The sequence below is a fragment of the Callionymus lyra genome, chromosome 2 (genome assembly GCF_982586985.1).
Source record: "Callionymus lyra chromosome 2, fCalLyr1.hap1.1, whole genome shotgun sequence".
In the NCBI taxonomy this organism is placed as follows: domain Eukaryota; kingdom Metazoa; phylum Chordata; class Actinopteri; order Syngnathiformes; family Callionymidae; genus Callionymus; species Callionymus lyra.
This window is the reverse complement of record NC_141819.1, coordinates 12407252-12425896: the sequence shown is the minus strand read 5'-3', so window position 1 is coordinate 12425896 and position 18645 is coordinate 12407252. Positions and strand designations below refer to the sequence as shown.

Sequence of the window (18645 nt, the reverse complement as noted above, 5' to 3'; positions counted from 1 at the left end):
CATGAAATGTTATTTTGAGGTCAGAAGTTTCTTGAGGAAGTGAAGCTGGTTCATGATGGGTTTCTTCTGTTTTAATTAAAGATGAGAATGTTGTGAAGGTCTTTAATAGGCAAATTAAAATGTCTATACAACAAAAGCTGAGGCATCAAATATTCTGCGAGGTCGCCCAGAGAACCACAAATGTGGTCAGACTGAAGACCAGGAAGAAGATGTAGAGAACGAAGAGCAGGCGGTCCGCGATGAGACTCACTTGGATCCACTCCTCTGCGGTCTGGCTCCGCCCCAAGTGTTGGTCCACCTGCTGGCGGATGACGTGAAGTTCTCTGCTCAGACTGTGCAGGCGCTTCACCATCGTTTGACCCTCTTCACTGGGCCCTTCTTCTTCATTTTTCTGTTCCATTTCTTCTTGAAAAGTGGCAGACGAAAGTGTTAAGTGTCAATGATGGTGTTAAATCTCAAATACAAACCAAAATCTAACCCAGTCCAGCAGGATTCTCTTTGATTAAATCTTTGGGTTTCTTTGGGAGTCCCACCAGACAGCCCAGAACTCTAATGAACAACACTTTGATCCACCGTGGAAGCGGAGGAAGTCGAGATGCTCCATGAAGTATGTTGGTGATGACGATGGTTTCTAGAAGGCTGCCCATCATCAGGGTCAGGCACAGAGACAGGAACACATCTGAAGGAGATTCACATTTAAAAAACTCAATATGTTATCCCTGGGAATCTTTCTTTTTACTAATGTTGCAGCATAATTTATAGGTGGTTCTGATAATACATAATAAGAGACATCATTTTCAGGAATAACTAAACATGAAAAAAAAGCCACTTCTTGTTTTTCCTATTTTTATTTGGACGCTATATATATATTCTCACGTGTCTGTGTGTATGCTAGTAAGTAAGTAGCAAGGAACAGATCTAGATGCCTCTAGTCCAGTATATCTGGTCTTGTGATTAACACACACCTGGAACAACATCTCCGTAGGCCTTATTTATTCTAAAGCAATGTTGACAAAAAGGCTTTGGAGAGAGAGAGTAGGGATAATAAGAACGTACTAGCATGTGTATTTTGTCCCAAAATGTTAAACACAGTCTAAGTCTTGGTACAAATATGTAGGATAGAAATAAGTCCAAACTAATTGCTTTTTTAATTTTCTTTGTGAGCCACAATGTTGACAAACGCTTTAGGCGACCTTTGAATTTTAAAGCTCTGGCCACATCACATTCTGAGTAGTTTGGATTTGGCTCAGACTATAACTACTGCACCAAGAAGATCATTGAAATGGTTGTTTTCTTGTTAGGATGAACCCCCATCATGAGGTGTTCCAGGCATGTCCGACAGAGAAATAGGGAAAAGGTCCATTTTCTTTAATGACCGTCTGCCTTTAAGAGTTATAGACAAAAATGTTTGTTCATTTTGATGTAGCGACTTTGTCTTCAGCTTGGTCCAAAAAGACCCTTCAAAACATCTAAATACCTCCATACTGCTCATCTGTAACATCTCTCTTGTCTTTAAGCCTTGACTATAATAATTGTTCCGGAAAAACTGAAACATAACTATATTTAAAGATTGTTTTTAGCGGAGGTTGCTAGGCCATCAGTCTAAAGCTTGTGCATATACAGTGACGCTTGTAATGTCTCTGAATGATTGAATGACCTGTTGCTTCAGCTGCTGATTAATTGTGAACAAAACACATTTTGTGTCAAACCCAATCAACCCAAGTGTTGGTCAGTATTTTTGTAGTTTCTCTTTCAATGAGGCGCCAATCAACATCCAATCAATGCGCATCTTCAGTTCATATTTGTGTTTCCTCGTTTCTTTGTGGATATATTCCCATGGTCTGCTTTGTATGGGTTTAATAGAGATTGACCCATTCTGAGCACGGCCTCTCGTTCCCCCTATTGATCGTCCGCCTGTTGTTTGTGTGGTCACTGAATCTGTCAGTCAACAGGCTTCTTTCAGAGTATTGACTTTAGTACGTGAATATGTCTTTATATTCAGCTGTATGACATGAAAAAGGATATTAGAATCAGATCTTTCTCTGGGGCTGAATGCTGAGACTGTGGTGTGGATAACGATCATGGGAGTCATAGTTGTAAATCAATAATATATTTTCAGTAAGAGAGAGTGCTTCACAAATAACTTATTTTCTCCTTTATTCTCCTTCTCTTCGCAAATGCGATGGAGGTATGTAAATGACTGATTCACAAGTAATGTGTCACATGTTTAGGCTCTTTATATTGTGATATATAGCTTTTTTTCTTTTCATTTTCCATTGATATAGTTGAGTCTTTCTGATCCACTATTTTTTACTTTTCACAAACTCTCTATTAGCAGATTGACTTCACATGGTATTCGAGAGAAAGCAAGACGTTTCTTTGTTGCTGGAAACCAAGAACAAACTAACTAGGTTCTGGTTAAAGTGTGGGGAAGAAGCTAAGAAAATCCGGAAGAGACTCAAACTAATGCTTCTGTGTTGAGTTGCGCCAACTAAGGGGAACCTTTCTTGTGAGGGGAAGTTCAGAATCTTGTGTCGACTCAGAAAACCGTGGAAAGAATACGTGCCAGACTTCTCCCAAAATAGTAAGAGGAAGTTTTTAAGGAGACCGCTTCACTTTTGCTACCCATTTATCGTTTGAAAACAACTAGACACGCTAATAGCAAAAGTCGATACTTATGTGAGGAATGGTTTTCCCAGCGACCAGTAAAAGGGAGTTCATGTTCTGCAGGAACACGGTGTAGCCAAGGATGAGGGTCATCTTGAATAGTGAGCTGTCAACAATTTTTTCCGTTCATATTTTTCCTGCTTATGTAATTCAGAATGGTCCAAATATGTTGTTGTTCTCTCACAGTAGTTAGCAGCATCAAAGGAAATACAAATAAAACGATTATATCTTCTGTTGCTTCAGCTGCTGATTAATTGTAAACAAAACACATTTTGGCTCATTGTGACCATTAAAGACCTTTCGATGATGTCAACCCAAGTGTTGGTCAGTATTGTTGTAGTTTCTCTTTCAATGAGGCGCCAATCAAAATCCAATCAATACGCAGCTTCAGTTCATATTTGTGTTTCCTCGTGGATATATTCCCATGGTCTGCTTTCTGTGGGTTTAATAGAGATTGACCTATTCTGAGCACGGCCTCTCATTCCCCCTATTGATCGACCGCCTGTTGTTTGTGTGGTCACTAAATCTGTCAGTCAACAGGCTTCTTTCAGAGTATTGACTTTAGTATGTGATGATGTCATTACATTCAGCTGTATGACATGAAAAAGGATATTAGAATCAGATCTTTCTCGGGTGCTGAATGCTGAGACTGTGGTGTGGATAATGATCATGGGAGTCATAGTTGTAAATCAATAATATATTTTCAGTAAGAGAGAGTGCTTCACAAATAACCACAGGCTTTTTGTAGCCACTAAAAAACCAAGAGATATGGTCGGATGAGTTTTTCTACTCAAATGCGATGGAGGTATGAAAATGACTGATTCACATGTAAACTCAATGTTTAGGCTCTTTATATTGTGATATATAGCTTTTTTTTCTTTGCATTTTTCAATGATATAGTTAAGTCTTTCTGATCCACTATTTTTACTTTTTACTAACTCTCTATTAGCAGATTGACTTCACATAGTATTTGAGAGAAAGCAAGACCTTTCTTTGTTGCTGGAAACCAAAAACAAACCAACTAGATTCTGGTTAAAGTGTGGGGAAGAAAATAGGAAAATCCGGAAGAGACTAAAACTAATGCTTCTGTGTTGAGTTTCGCCAATTCAATGGGTACTTTTCTGGTGAGGGGAAGTTCAGAACCTTGTGTCGACTCAGAACAGCGTGGAAAGAATACGTGCCAGACTTCTCCCAAAAGAAGGAAGTTTTTAAGGAGACCTCTTCAATTTTTCAACCCATTTATCGTTTCAAAACGACTAGACACGCTTATAGCAAAAGTAGATACTTATGAGTGGAATGGTTTTCCCAGTGGCCGGTAAGAGGGAGTTCATGTTCAGCAGGAAGACGGTATAGCCAAGGATGAGGGTCATCTTGAATAGTGAGCGGTCAAAACTCTGAGGTGGCAGCAGGAAACTGAAGAGGTCGACGGTGATGAGGAAGCAGGTCGGAATCAGCAGGTTGACCACATACATGGTTGACCTGCGTCTGATGGACACCTGCGTGAGCACATTAAGATTAAACAGAAAAGAAGTTCAAGGTATGTATTAGACCAGGGATCAATCCGGTCCTCAAGGGGGCGAGGCGATGAAGATTCTTGGTTCACCAGAGTTTAAAGTGATAGTTCACCCACCTCAGTTTCTACTTACTCTCATCCTGAGTAAGGATTCCTTTTTAGAGTTATAGACAAACATGTTTGTTCATTTTAATGTAGCGACTGGAGCTCAGTTGTCTTCGTCTTCATCTTCGTCCAAAAAGACCCTTAAAAACATCCAAATACCTCCAAACTGCTCGTCTATAATCTTGTAATAAAGCCTTGAAATGAGTAATTGTCCCGGAAAAAGTCTACACTTTAAGCTTACCTGCTTTCTGTGTAGCAGGTAAGCCTTTAAGCTTCTGCGCAAACAAGTTTAATATATAGACTTTTTCCAAAACAATGTCTCATGTTGAGGCTTCAATCCAAGAGGGACGTTACAGACGAGCAGTATGGAGGTATTTGGATGTTTTGAATACAAAGACAACTGAGCTCCAGTCGTTACATTAAAATGAACACACATTTTTGTCTATAACTCTAAAAGGAGCAGACTACTCTGAAAATAATCCACTAGTCAACATGAGGTTGAGTAGAAAATTACATAACTTCACCAATCAGATCATACTGATACAACCAACACTCCATCTATTGGCCTTTGAAAAGGAAGCCAACGTATCATGATACAGCATCAGCTGTCTCACGAGGCCTCAACAAACCACCACTAGTAAAGCACCGGTTGCCACCACTAGAAAAGATGTTCAAACTCACGTAGAAGCGAAGCTCCTCGTAAAATCCTCCAAATGAAGTTGGAAGCCGATGTAAGGAATGTTCGAGTCCCACCAGTTCCCACTCTCCTGAAGTCCTCATGATGTCTTTGGACAATTTAAAAAGGACTTTTGCTGATGTTTTGCAGCCTAGCTGTATTGAGGAGGCTGAGAAAAAGTCTGTGATGACAACTCTGTGCTGCCAAGGTTGATTCTGGTGCAGGATTTGAACTCACTTAGGCTTGTGTAGGAGTTGAAGGTCAATGTGCAGTTCTGGATGTCGAAAGGAAACTTGTAGATGTCCAGTCTGCAGGAGCTGATCACCTTCAATGGTTGATAGTCATCGATGGAGCCGTCGTGATAAAGATAGGTGTATGGGACGAATGGAGCAGTGTTCTTTTCCATGCTGAAGGAGGAGGAAGATGTTTGGTCGTCACTCCACTTTTTTGAGGGTGTTAAGTAGTGATGGTCTGATGAAGCTTCATGAAGCAGTGTCATTATTTTCAGAGCCCACTAGATGGCGGTCTTTGCACTATTTTGCTTTGTTTTGAACAACTTCTCATTAAACATCACATCATTTTTAAACTGATGGCGCCACCTACTGACCTTTAAACAACATGACACTGTTTCATGAAGCTTCATCAGACCATCACAAGTGTTAAGAGAACTATTATTGATTATGAATAGTTCATATTCATGTGATTAACTGTACGATGTCCTGAACTGCATCCTCATAATTATACACGAAAAACCTGGCGACTGTTTTTACTTAGTTTTCATCAGCCAAAACCCACTCACAATTCATTGATGACTATATCGGGAACCCACAGCAGCTTTCTTCTCAGAGTGATCCATTTGGAGCCACACTTTTCTGGATCCCACCGTGCAAACTCGTTCTTCCATTGCTGACAAACATAACATCACAACAGTGGGAGTCAGCATCAAAAATGTTATTCTGAAAACTGGCAGTGCGATAAATTATAACAAAAATAGTTGGTGGCTCCTTACCAAATTCTGGTACAAGTACGTTTTAAACAGCTGAGCTTTTTCGTCCTGAAAATGAAAGAGAGAATTTGGTTCCACTGATTAAGAAAAATCACATTTTAATGTTTTTGTTTTTTCTTCAAACAAATATTTCCCCAGGAGTAGCCATATTTTAGTATCATGGCATTCTATTCAATTCTGTTTAAAGAGTCAGAAAAATGTGTCTGAAGAAACTTAAAAGTTTAAGTAGGACTTATAGAATATAGATAAAATATACAATGAATTAACCAATAAAGAATAAACTGAACATTCCACAGAGTACAATCTAACCTGGTAAGAAATCGAACCTGAATTTAACCCAGAGTGCATGGAAAGTACCAGGCCACGATGTAAGTGTGAAGTAAGAATTAAAAGTGTGAAATGCTGACGAGTGAAAGAACAGGAACCATCAGTGCTGTGAAGAGGAACCGAACGCGCCATTCTCCAACCGCAGAATTGGTCTGATGACGGTCCATGTCTGGGTCAAAGGTTCACGTCTGGGGACACTGCTACAACACCCTAATCTGCCCGGCAACCTGACGTGTACCAACCCAAAACATGGTCCGGGTCCATGGAGCCAATCCGAAGCGTCCTCGCCCAAGCTCGACTGTATAAGAAATGACTGTTTCTGTGCTTCTGTTGTCAGTTGGTAGGCTGTATCTGAGAGTTCCTCAGGTAACAGTCGCTGACCCAGAATTCTGTGCCTTAATCTCCTTCTGTTGTTAGAATAAACAGAAGTTCGGTGTTTAAATAAACGGTTTGCCTTCTGGTTCTCTTTGAGGTCTAAACAACGAACGCGCGGGAGATACATTGGGAAACTGTACTTCCAATAGACTATATTGGGGAAAAGTAAAACAGATCCGACCAAATCAGCAATTAGTGTGAAAGTGGCGAGGAAGAAATTTCTTTTAACTGGCAGAAACCTCAAGCAGAACCAGACTCGGTCAAGGACCTTTAAACTCAAACATGAAATGCTCATAAAAGGAAACTTTGTAGAAAGTAAGTTGGTAGCTTTTACAGCCTAAAGGGGTGTCTGAGCTTTTTTCAGAGAGGGCCAGACTTCATGATATGAAAAAGAGTAAAGGCCTAAGGCGAACAGCGGCATCATGCCATGAGTCGTCTGATTTATAAGTTTAAAATATCTTATACTAGTCCAGCTTAAATTGAAAGGAAACACTATTTTTTTTAGGGGTTAGTAATAAGATGATTAGTATAAGACCGTATACGATTTACTGAAACAGCACGCATAAACTAAAGCAATTAATAATAAATCTGATTTCACGTTTTGTCTCGATGACAAGGCATAAATAGCTTTGGCACCAGACGGAGAATGGAGCTTGTAAACAACAGAAAAAAAAATAGAAGCACGCTCAGTAACTCACCACTCCCATAATGCTGGCCACGATGATTCTAATGTTGACGAAGGTGGGCGTCGAAGAGTTGACCACAGGTCTGATGGGGCTCAGGTTAAAAACGGGTTTGAGGGCCTCCAGCAGAGCGGGTGGATCGGGTCGAGAGCAGTTCAGTACGTTACAGCTACATGAACCTGTGGGAAGGGAAAACAAAACCTTTATTATCACAAACTCTAAATTTAAGTAAGACTGTTAAAGTGTCATTTATGAAGATATTCTGGAAGGAATATTTAGTATGTCAACTGTAATAATCAATATAATAGTGTTTGGATAGGAGAAGAGCTGCACTCACCATGCAGGAGTAGAGAGATGAAGACGAATAGACACTTTGACGACTTGACTCTCGGCATGCAGCGCTAAAATTGGGTCAGAAGCTGTTGTCAGAATGATTGATGTGTCGCGATGGTCCCATTGAAGGCTCAAGACTTTCAGGGACTTATTAAAGGGATAATAGATTACACTCTTTTTATATATATATTCTGTTTATTTTTGCATTCCGGTCAGTCAAAACAAATTGAACAAGTTACTTTAACTATGGCAGCTGTACAGTCAAGACACCTTGAACATGTTTAGGTAAGGTAAGGTAGAACTTTATTGATCCCTCAGGAGGTCTCCTTCGGGAAATTGTTTTTTTTTCAATTAGCCACAGCAAATACAGCAATTTTTTTCATAAAAAACAAATCAAAATAAAATAAGAACGAAAACAAAGAGAAAGAACAAGATGATACAATCTAAGTCTAAAGATAAAGATAAAGAAAAGAACATAGATCAAAGAAAAATAACAAAGACAAAGGATACAAAGACTAACATGGAATAGAACATCATGATACTTTTTACTTTTACCACTCCTGCCCCCGGACTCAGAATTGTACAATTGAATAGCCCGAGGAATTAATGACACCTTGAGTCTATTTGTTTTGCACCTGGGAAGGTGCATTCTTGCACTTATTCTGCTCACTGATGACAGTGTTCAGAGGATGAAATGTTGCTGATTTCTTTGTGATCGTAATACTAATCGTTCCTTCAATAAATCTCTTTGCGGAATACTTTTAGTTCCTCCTGTTTAATAGTGGATGGTCTGTCTTTAATTTTGCTTAAATTTCTAAACTTGCAAAAATGCGTGATTGTATACAACGTTCGAGTCTTTCTATTAAGAGCATGTGAACTCCTTACTTCTAAAACCTAATCACTTGTAACATTCAGGCCACCTGGCTATTACTGTGTCAGATGAGTCATCATGAAACAGATGTGTAGTGTCACTAGATGCCACTCTAAATTTGAAAAGGATGCCAGGTCTCATTTAATTAAGAGATTACAGTAAAGGATTATAGAGCAGACAGTGACATTTATTGTCCTTTGAGTGTCTTCACTAGAAAGGTGTTTCATGAGGCCTCATCAACACATCACCCACTGTGTGCTTGACATTTTTCCAATGTCTTATGATCCAAACGTAGCTGGGATGTCAATAATGAGTTAACACATTTACCATTACAGGTGGTAGTATAAATAGTAACGTTCGTGTTTATTTGCTCATTGTTAGTGAGTCATAACCACCCAGACTGGTCTGAATTTACATCAGCCTTTTTTTTTTCTTGCAGCAACCTTTATACTTTATACCTCTACCACAAACATTTCCTTTTAAACAGTTTTTTTTATCTGTCTGTACTTCAGCTAAATTGTTTAAAAAGTAAACCAAGCAAATGCAAGGAACAGAAATGTTTCAATAAAATGAATTATCAATACTCTACACGTGCATTTTGGAAGAAAGTTTACCAACAACTGAGTCACAACCATAATGCACAACCTCTCTTTAGAAACCCAAATAAAAAAAGTGGTTGTAATGTTATGGATTGCTCACTTCTGTGTTTTTTTAATCACTAACCTCACTAACTGGTCTAACAAAAAAATTCAGCTGATAGAATCGAAATCGAAATAAATGCCAATCAAAACCGTGTGTAGTATTTTATAATGCTTTTTATTTAGTATACAATATACAGGTTTTCAATCCCAGACATCGACAGAACAGCAGATTAATGCAGTAGAATTGATGTCTCGGAAAATATATGTTGAATCTACTGCCACAGATAAGCTGGCTGGAGTCTACAAATCTTGTTTATATATGTTTAAACTAGCAATTCACTGAGCGTACGAGTTCACCCAGATGATGATGATGGTGATAAAGCTGACTGATATGAAGAGGATGTAGAGGCCGAACAGCAGGCGGTCTATGATGAAACCCACCTTGGTCCAGTCCTCCGAGATTTTGGTCCCATTGATTTGCCGGTCCACCATGGCTCGGATTGCTCCGAGGTCTTGGCTGAGGTTCTTCAGCTCCTCCAAGGCCTTGTCCTCCTGCTGTGTTTCCTGCTTCTTCTCAGGGAAACGGTTTTCCAACATGTGCTTGTCGGTGAACTTATTGGGAAGATTGTCTGTTAAAATGAAAATAGTTTAATTCTTCAGCATGGATTTTTTCAATTTTCAATTCTTTGATCACATTCATTAACTTTGATTTGTTTTACTAATATTATTAGAATCTCGGTGGGACAAAAGGCTCTTCTTATTTATTGTATTTCATATAATATTTCATTAAATAATACTAATTAAAGACTTAAGAAAAAAATATGTATATTTATATTTTTAAAAAACTGTTGTTTCATTTGTTTTTGATGTACAAGAAAAAAGAAAGAGAATGCATTCCTAAAACAAAGCTCTTTAACATAGACGTATGAATATAAATTAAATATTTTTCAGTAGATTTACTCAAACCTCACGAGGGCTGCATCATTGTTAAGTTTAACATCCTATACCGGTAACAAACTGTTAGTGTTAAAGGGGTGCTAGTGCTTAAATGGTAAAAAAAAAATGAAGGCATAATTTGTCAAAAAACGTTTTTAAATAAAAATAAACGAGTTTCTATTACAACCCGAAGACCTGAAACAAATGTGTTTGTGGTATCCCTTTTGTTGTCTCTGATTCGAGGTGAACTGGTCCCTGGCTTCCATGAATACATAAACAGTGGTGTAGGTTGTTCACCTTGACCCAGAGACAACACAAGGGATACCACTAACACATTTGTTTTCGGGCCTTCGGGGCAACTTGACCCTGAGATAGAAGTGGTGCCATTATGGTACCCAATATCAGTACCCAGCCGTAGTCCTAAGAGAGCCCAAGATACATACCTGCTTTTTTTCTGCCCTTGTCTTTCGGAGGCAAGAAGACGAGGTAGCCAAAAATCTGAAGAACCAGAATTTCAACCCAACGCGGAACCGGGGAGAAGTCCGTTGAACCGAGCAGCAGGTTGGTAATGAAGATGGTCTCCAGCAGACTGGTCACCATCAGAGCCAGACACAGAGAGAAGAACACATCTGTGCAGGAGAAAGAAAACAAATTAAGAAAAGTTTTGGAAAAGAATTGGGAAAATGCAAACAAACCAAATTGACACAAAACCATTGTGCTGGTTTGATACCTAAATCAGATACAAATCTGAAAATGCTTGTGGCTGTAGCAATGCAAATATGGGGAGCTGCTGTATTTCAAGGCGTACCACAGCATTTGCTTGTAAAAGGAGTGATAAAATCATGCAGGTTTTCCATGTATTCCACCAAAGCTGAAGAAGTTTGAGTTAAAAGAGCAACACAATCTGATTGACAGGGATCTCTGCAGGAAGTCAAGATGATTAAGGACGTGATGCTCACTGATGAGAGGAATGTCATTTCCAGTGATGGGCAGCAGGTCGTTCATGATGAGCAGGAAGACGGTGTAGCCCAGGATGAGGGTCATCTTGAAGGAGGAGCGGTCAACGTTCTGAGGCGGCAGGAGGAAGCTGAAGAGGTCGACCGTGATTAAAAAGCAGCTCGGAATAAGCAGGTTGACCACGTAGAGCATCGCCCTGCGTCTGACTCGGATCTGAGGAGAGGACACCACACGTGCTTAGACATGCTGGGTTCGGTTTTTGAAGACAAGACAACGTACATGAAAAATGAGCGCGTCGATGGATGAGTTGTCAGTGTCTATAAAGTAACCGTCTTCCGTTTTAATGTCCAGCAGCTCCCACTCGCCCATCGTCGTCATCACGTTTTTGGAACGTCGTGTGATTTCCTCCGCCGATCGTCCAAGCAAGATCTTTATGTCCATGGCTTGTATAAAAGACATCATTAGAATCTCTTAGACAATCTTAGTCATGAATAAATGAACAATGATGAATCCTAAAAATCGTTATGTAGATCTGGTTGTAATTCAGTCATTGATTTAAAGAGATAGTTCACCAAAAATTCAAACTTCGCTTATTTTCTACTCACCCTCATGTCATCTAAGGGTTGGGATTATTTTCAGAGTAATCTGTTCTTTTTTAGAGTTATAAACAAAAATGTTTGTTCATTTTAATGTTGCGACAGGAGCTCAGTCGTATTCGTCTTCGTCCAAAAAGACACTTAAAAACATCCAAATACCTCCATACTGCTTGCCTGTAATGTCCCTCTTGTATTGAAGCCTCGACATTAGAAATTGTTGTTTGTAACTGAAGTTATCTGTCTCTTAGCTGCTGCCTTAATTATTTCCTTAATCAAACAAATTACAAGCGTCACGGTACATATACAAGCTTTAGGCTGATAGACTAGCAACGTCTGCTGAAAACAATCATAAAATATAGACTTGTTTTCTAGAACAAGTTCCAAGTTTTAATACAAGAGGGACGTTACAGACAACACTATGGAGGTATTTGAATGTTTTTAAGTGTCTTTTTGGATGAAGATAAAGACAACTGAGATTGAGTCGCTACATTAAAATGAACAAACTCTAAAAAGGAACAGATTACTCTGAGAATAATCTCAGCCTTTAGTCGACACGAAGGTGAGTAGAAAATAAGTGAAGGTTGGATTTTTTGTTAACTAAGGCTTTAACTAATCAAAAGGAGTTAAATGTTTTATGAAATTGTCGCAAATTTTACTTTGCTTTAAACCAATCAAAATACATTCACGGACACATTTGACCTGCGATAAGCATATATGACTTTATCTTGCCCTTTAAAGTATATACTTAATTGAGTATTGTTTTGATTGTTTAAGCGCTTTGTGACCCTGGTCTGGAAAAGCGCTATACAAATAAAAATTACTTATTTACTTACTTATTTTTTCTCAGAATATTTCATGTGATGAAATGTCATCAAGTAAATATTTGAAATTATAGTTTTTTCTGTCTTGTTAAAACTGAGATCTACAGAAATATTATCCAACCCTTATACAGAGTGTAAGGGGTCGGTAAAGTTAACATCACAATGACTGAGGCTAGTGCTGTTAGCATTTCATTTAGTTAAATGGGAACAACTCTTACTTATATAACACTTTTTTTCGGTTCTTCAGCATCCAATGCTCTATACACTCAGTTACGAATTCACCCATTCACACACCGATGGGAGTAGGCTGCGATGCAGCGCGCCAGCTCAACCATCAGGATTAATCAGGCGCTGTGTCTCACATCGTGCACTTCTCTAAGTGCACTGCTTTACAGTATACTGTAAGACAGTTCAAATAATAGCGCTGTACGTACATTTCGACAGGGTAGCACTGTCTCAAATCAACCACTATTAAGTTGTGTTTGATTGTGTTATTGTTGTTGTTTTGTTTTGTGGTAAAATTAGTGTTTTCTCAAGACATTTACACCGGTATCTGCTCCGAAGATGTGTCGTCAGTGACATATCAGGCCACAAGACGTGCTCGAGGCCTTGGCTTCTGTAGAGTTTGAATGATGTCATCTTCTGTCTGTGATTACATTTAAGATACAGTGTCTTTATTAGCCTGGATATGTAAGCGTTACGGGGTTAATCAATATATGTAATTGTAATATTGTAATATATAAAAATAACAACAATAATTGCCGAATTACAATTTTAAATGACACTTTAAATCAACATTTTAAAGAGCTGTTTAGGAAAACATTTTAATTTGTTTTTACATTTTCAATTCTCAGGAAAGGAACTGGCTTATTAGAAAGAACTGTGTCAAGTCTCTTACAAACGTGGATGTAGGAGTTGAAGGTGAGCGTGCATTTCTGGACGTCGAAGGGAAACGTGTAGATGATGAGGTTACAGGAGCTCACAACGCGGACTGGTTGAGAGTCGTGCACTTTGCCACCGCTGTGTAGGTACAGATACGGGACTTCAGGAGCCTTATTTTCATCCATGCTGCAGGAGAAATTCACGGGATTTAGTGAGGGATCAAAACGTCTCGGACACCTCACTAGACTTATGGAAAAAGAGCAGTTTCGCAACATAGTATTGAAATATTTGCTCTCTATATCACTTAATAAGATTTTTTTATTCAACACTAGTCTGGTTCGTTGACACACTCTCTATAACAGCCCGAACAAATATTTTATTAATTGATAAGTCTATAACAGGAAGAACACATCAGACATTGTCAGGCTTCCAGATTATTTGTTGACAATTATAATCTGTATTTTCTAGAGAATGCAGGTTAAACAAGGATATATTTGTGTGTTATGATGCAAACGGCAGTTTTGAATGATCTCAAATGTTATTGAAAACATAAGAATTACTTTTATAAGAACTTGGGTTGATGCAGATCCAAAGTGTCAATAGTGCAGAATAAGAATGAAACTATTTTGCAGGTTACAAATGAATTTATCTTGACTTACAATTCATTAATCACAATATCCGGGACCCAGAACTTGTTCTTGGGAAGAGAGATCTTCCTGGCGCCGCAGTCTTCCGGATCCCAGCTGACAAACTCGTTTTTCCACCACTGGAGAACCAAAGTTTTTGGTGTCACGAAGCAAGCGATTGAGAAGTGAAGATAAATAATCAGAGAACTCACATAATGAAGCCAGATATACGTCTTCAGAAGCTGCGCTTTTTCATCCTGTGATTGTAGGACAGAAGTTCATATTTATTGTCAGAGTGAACAGAAATTAGAGAAGTTACGGCTCAATCTGGGCTGCTCTCTAGGGTTTAAGTACTGACAGACATCAATCTACCTCCTTCAAATGTGCTCCGCTGGTCAACCACCAGCAGTGGGGTGCCCCAGAGGTCGATACTTGGACCTTTGCAGTTCACTTTATACATCAGCTAATTCACACACTCAGTACTCACCACTCCCAAAATTCCATACAAAGTGAAGTAAACGCTGACGTTGGTGCAGGTGGTCATGTTCATGACTGGTCGGATGGCACTCAGGTTGAACACTGGATTCAGAGCCTTCAGCAGAGCCGGTTGGTCCGGGACAGAACAGTTGATCATGGCCGCATTACTACACTGAGCTGATAACCAAAAACATGTCCAGGTTAGCGTCAACTGATGGCATAAAACAAAACCTTAATATGGATTCAAGAAAACATGTAATGATACCTAAGAAAGCAGCTGTGACAACCAACGCTGCCCAACTTGACAGCGGAAGCCACTGAAAACAAAAATAAATATGATAATATTGATGCGTATCTACTGAAAAATACCTTTACCTTATCAGTCATGTTGTGTTCGTAGCAACATATATTTCCTCTTTGTCAGTGATGGATAGTAACTTTTAAGTCGATAGCTCAATAGTCTGGATATCAGATGGAAGCAGCCAGTTCCCCCGGCTCGGCAACAACTGCGGATTCACCGAAGGGAGACAAACATATACGCAGAGGGCGAGCGAGCCATGCGTGCCGTGGCAAATGATGTGGGAAATGGAAAACAGTCGGCGGTTTGAAACGAAAATAAAAGTGTAAACCGCCGCTTGTTTTTTTTGGTTGAGAAAGTGTGACTTGAACATGGTCTCGCTTTGGTCATAAACAAATAAAGGGTTAGAGTCCTGGGAGAGCAGGTGCTTTCTCAGGTTACCTAAAACACTTTCCATAGCAGGACAATGAAACGCTTTGAGAAGGTTATATAACCCTACAATTTTGTATCTATAAATATATATATATATATATATATATATATATATATATATATATATATAAATCACAACTATAGTAAAAAAAATTAAAGTTTAATGTTGCTTGTTTTTTTCCATTACTTATATGGCACCACACATTAGAGTGTATGATTTTGTCACTGCACTATTTTCCTTTGTTTTGAACAACTGTTCTAATGAAACATCACATCATTTTTAAACTGATGGCGCCACCTACTGACCACTAAACAACATGACACTGTTTCATGAAGCTTCAGCTACACAAAACTTATTATTAGAGTCTAAAGGGTGTTTTCTCAAGACAAGAAAAAGCTTCCCATAAAAACCAATATGCATTTATTGAGTGAACAAACGACTTTCTTGAAATGAAAAATGAATGAAATGAAAGATACTTTATCTCTATAGAGAAACTCGCAGATAAATTCATAATTAACGGGCAGAAACCTCAGGCAAAACCAGACTCACTGTGGACGGCCTCCTGCTGTGACTAGGAGAGAAAAACAGACTGAAAGGAAAAACAGCTACATTAGGGAAAACAGTGAGAATAAGGGTCCAGGATCCAGGATAAAAACCAGAAGAGAGTTCAAGATTTGGTGGTATCTTGAGGCAAAATGTAGGAGATGTGTTAGAGTCTTCCAGAAATGTAAACCTGCATGAATAAAAGCTTGTCCAACCAGATCCTTAGTGTTTATCATAACGATTAACCTTAAATATACAGTGTCTTGCCCTCCGCACTGAAGCCAGTACTTGGTTAACTGTTGGCCCTGTCCACATTTGGAGATTCAACGTATATACCAAGACAAACACAAACTAGCTTAAATATCTAAGAAAAAACAAACGGGAATGGGAAAATCTTGTTGTGGACAAACAAGCCCATGGCTTCCACTAATTCATCATAATTGTCAGTTGTATCTTTTATCCAACACGGGTCTAGACAGGCATGTATGAGGGGGCAGCCACAAATCTTGAGGGGGCATTGTGCTGTTACTTACTTACTTACATGTAAGTTTGAGGGGGCACAACATTTATTTGAGGGGGCCAGGCCCCCTCTTGCCCCTGCCTAGACCCGGCCCTGATCCAACAAAAGGTTATTTTTGCTATATTTGTCCGCTTAAACACTAGTCCTGCCAGTTCTCACCAGTGGGTACAATGAGCCTGGTGCAGTTCCAGGAGAAAAATACCTAATTATGATTCTAATTCTGCCTTTTCTGCACCTCAGGAAGATCTGCCTGCCACCACCGCCATTGTCGACTAGACCTGTCCCCAATCTTATTTGCACCGTGGACCGGTTTAAGTTAAGTTAAAGTGTTGGGGATTATATTCAAGGACTGACCCTCATAAAAAGAAATTTTTACAGTAGTTTACAGGTTTTTGTTTTTTTGTTTTTTTTTAAACATTACCAAAACAAACATCTTGATGTGTTAACAGTCACAGGCTAATTTTAAGAGAAAATACCATTTAAAAAAAAAAAAACTTTTAGGATAGTAATCATCAATAGATAATAAATTATATGATTTAATTTTTTACGGCGACCCAGTAACAAATGCCACACATACCCTAACCCTAACCCGAACCCTAACACTCACCCTAACACTAACACTCGCCATAAAACTAACCTTAACCCTAAAACTAACCGTACAACAAACCTTGTATTGAGCAATACAATTCAGGAAGCAGTGAATTTCCGCCAGGATGAAGTGTATAGCTATATCTATGGAGCCGTATTTGTCTAAGTATATTTGTAACCTGTAAGAGGCTGATCTGTAAATATTCAATGGTTGCGTGCATGTTGTGATATCTTCAAATGTTAAATTCGTATTCGTAACTTTTATAAAAAAAACATTTGTATTCGTAAATATATCATTTTAATTTACATAAGAAACACAAAACACGTGTAAAACTTAAAATTCTGCGAGTGTGACTAATTTTTACATGTGGATCAGCAATGGCAAGTTTCTTAATCTACAAGTCTTGCAATGATTACACAGATTCGCCACTTAAAAGTCTCGTTTATTTCCAGACAATCGTTGCACAAAATCTGCAAAAATCTGACTTGTAAGTCTTGCAACTGATATAACAGCCACTAGATGGCGCGATCACAGTCAAGCCATCAGACGCTTTTATTCAGGTTTCTACAAATGTATTTCTTGTTTACGAATCCCCCAACAGACGGGGAAGTCTTGTCAAGTAAATAAAAGAAAAAACAACAGCATCTCGCCCTGATTCGACCTTTACACGTGACCTGTACTTTTCCACTCGCACTTTCTCATTCGTGTTCTTTTCATACTTAAGGCTCAGTCGGACTTAATGTGTTTAATATGGTCACAAGCAATACATATTATTGATGTTCTTAATTCTTACTAATATATGATTATATATGTACTTATTTCAAAAGCTTACAATAATAAAACAGGACAATCTCATATCTTGAAAATTGTGATTAATAATGACCATTTCCTTGTTTTAATGAAATGGAAATAAAAGGTGAAATAAATGTGTTGTTTATTATTTGAGACACTCCCTTGACATCATCATTCTGACAAAAAGAAAGTTAAAACTCCTTCAAGCTTGAAAAACCCGATTGGGATCATTTCCATTTTCCACATCTTAATTCATTTATAAATATTTTTATATGTAAATATAAGCATTTTAGACAAAAAACTTTCAGATGTTTTTGAAAATTCACTCAAAATCCATGTGAAATCATTGTACTCATCAGATGGTATTCATATATTTATTTAATTTTTTTGTTGATGCCATTATTGGTGTAAACAGAATTTAAAAGCAGCTGCAAGAAGCACCTACTTTTCTTTTAATCTTTGTTTTGTATTTTTAACAGGGCCTGTTGCTCTCTTATCTTGTATTGCACAGGCAATGAGCAGCCTACATAGATTTACTTTCGTTTTCTTTTTGTTTATCATGGTTATACACACATATTATGGTTCCATCCTGGAATTAACAACCCAGAACGTCTCCACATCCCAGTGTTGAGACATTCAAACAGTTTTTAAGATCCTTATTTTCAAATTCTTAAGCCAAAAAAACTTTTACAGACCTCACTAAAGTCTGTATTGACCTCATTGTTTGAATGTAATCATTTCTTTCTTATTTTGACAGTTTTCCAAAGCCCATATAATATTAATTAATAAATGTTTACCCAAAACCAAATGTGTTATAAAATGTAAAATATAAGTGTCAGAAAACGGGATTATTTTCTACCAATATTGAGGAATTTCCTCTCTAAAGTGTGTAAAATATATTAGTTTTTACCTGTTAAAACACTGACAATTCATCATTATTCAATGCTAGTGTTGACAAACAGTGAGACAACAAAGAAA

At 38.3% G+C, this 18645-nt stretch overlaps 1 protein-coding gene across 1 annotated transcript; it reads right to left on the bottom strand.

The window, feature by feature from the left end:
• Positions 1 to 142: 142 nt before the first annotated feature.
• Positions 143 to 14649, bottom strand: LOC148085350 (5-hydroxytryptamine receptor 3E-like). Its single transcript, XM_087781755.1, has 17 exons — positions 14503 to 14649; positions 14228 to 14272; positions 14049 to 14155; positions 13406 to 13575; positions 11370 to 11533; positions 11093 to 11303; positions 10577 to 10762; positions 9639 to 9826; positions 7690 to 7753; positions 7368 to 7531; positions 5971 to 6015; positions 5761 to 5867; positions 5199 to 5368; positions 4967 to 5130; positions 3953 to 4163; positions 479 to 679; positions 143 to 405 (listed from the first exon to the last, which is right to left on the bottom strand). The coding sequence occupies exons 1-17, from the start codon at positions 14647 to 14649 to the stop codon at positions 146 to 148; spliced, it is 2604 nt and encodes an 867-aa protein (XP_087637881.1). The 3' UTR covers positions 143 to 145.
• Between the last annotated feature and the right edge of the window lie 3996 nt (positions 14650 to 18645).

Excerpts from the sequence above, each read along its gene's own strand:
- LOC148085350 (XM_087781755.1), bottom strand. The coding sequence starts at position 14,649 with ATGATCAACTGTTCTGTCCCGGACCAACCGGCTCTGCTGAAGGCTCTG. Across the intron at positions 7,754-9,638 it reads TCTCGGAGGACTGGACCAAG|CGCTGCATGCCGAGAGTCAA; the intron begins GTGGGTTTCATC and ends ACCCAATTTTAG. Across the intron at positions 406-478 it reads AGAGAATCCTGCTGGACTGG|AAGAAATGGAACAGAAAAAT; the intron begins GTTAGATTTTGG and ends CCACTTTTCAAG.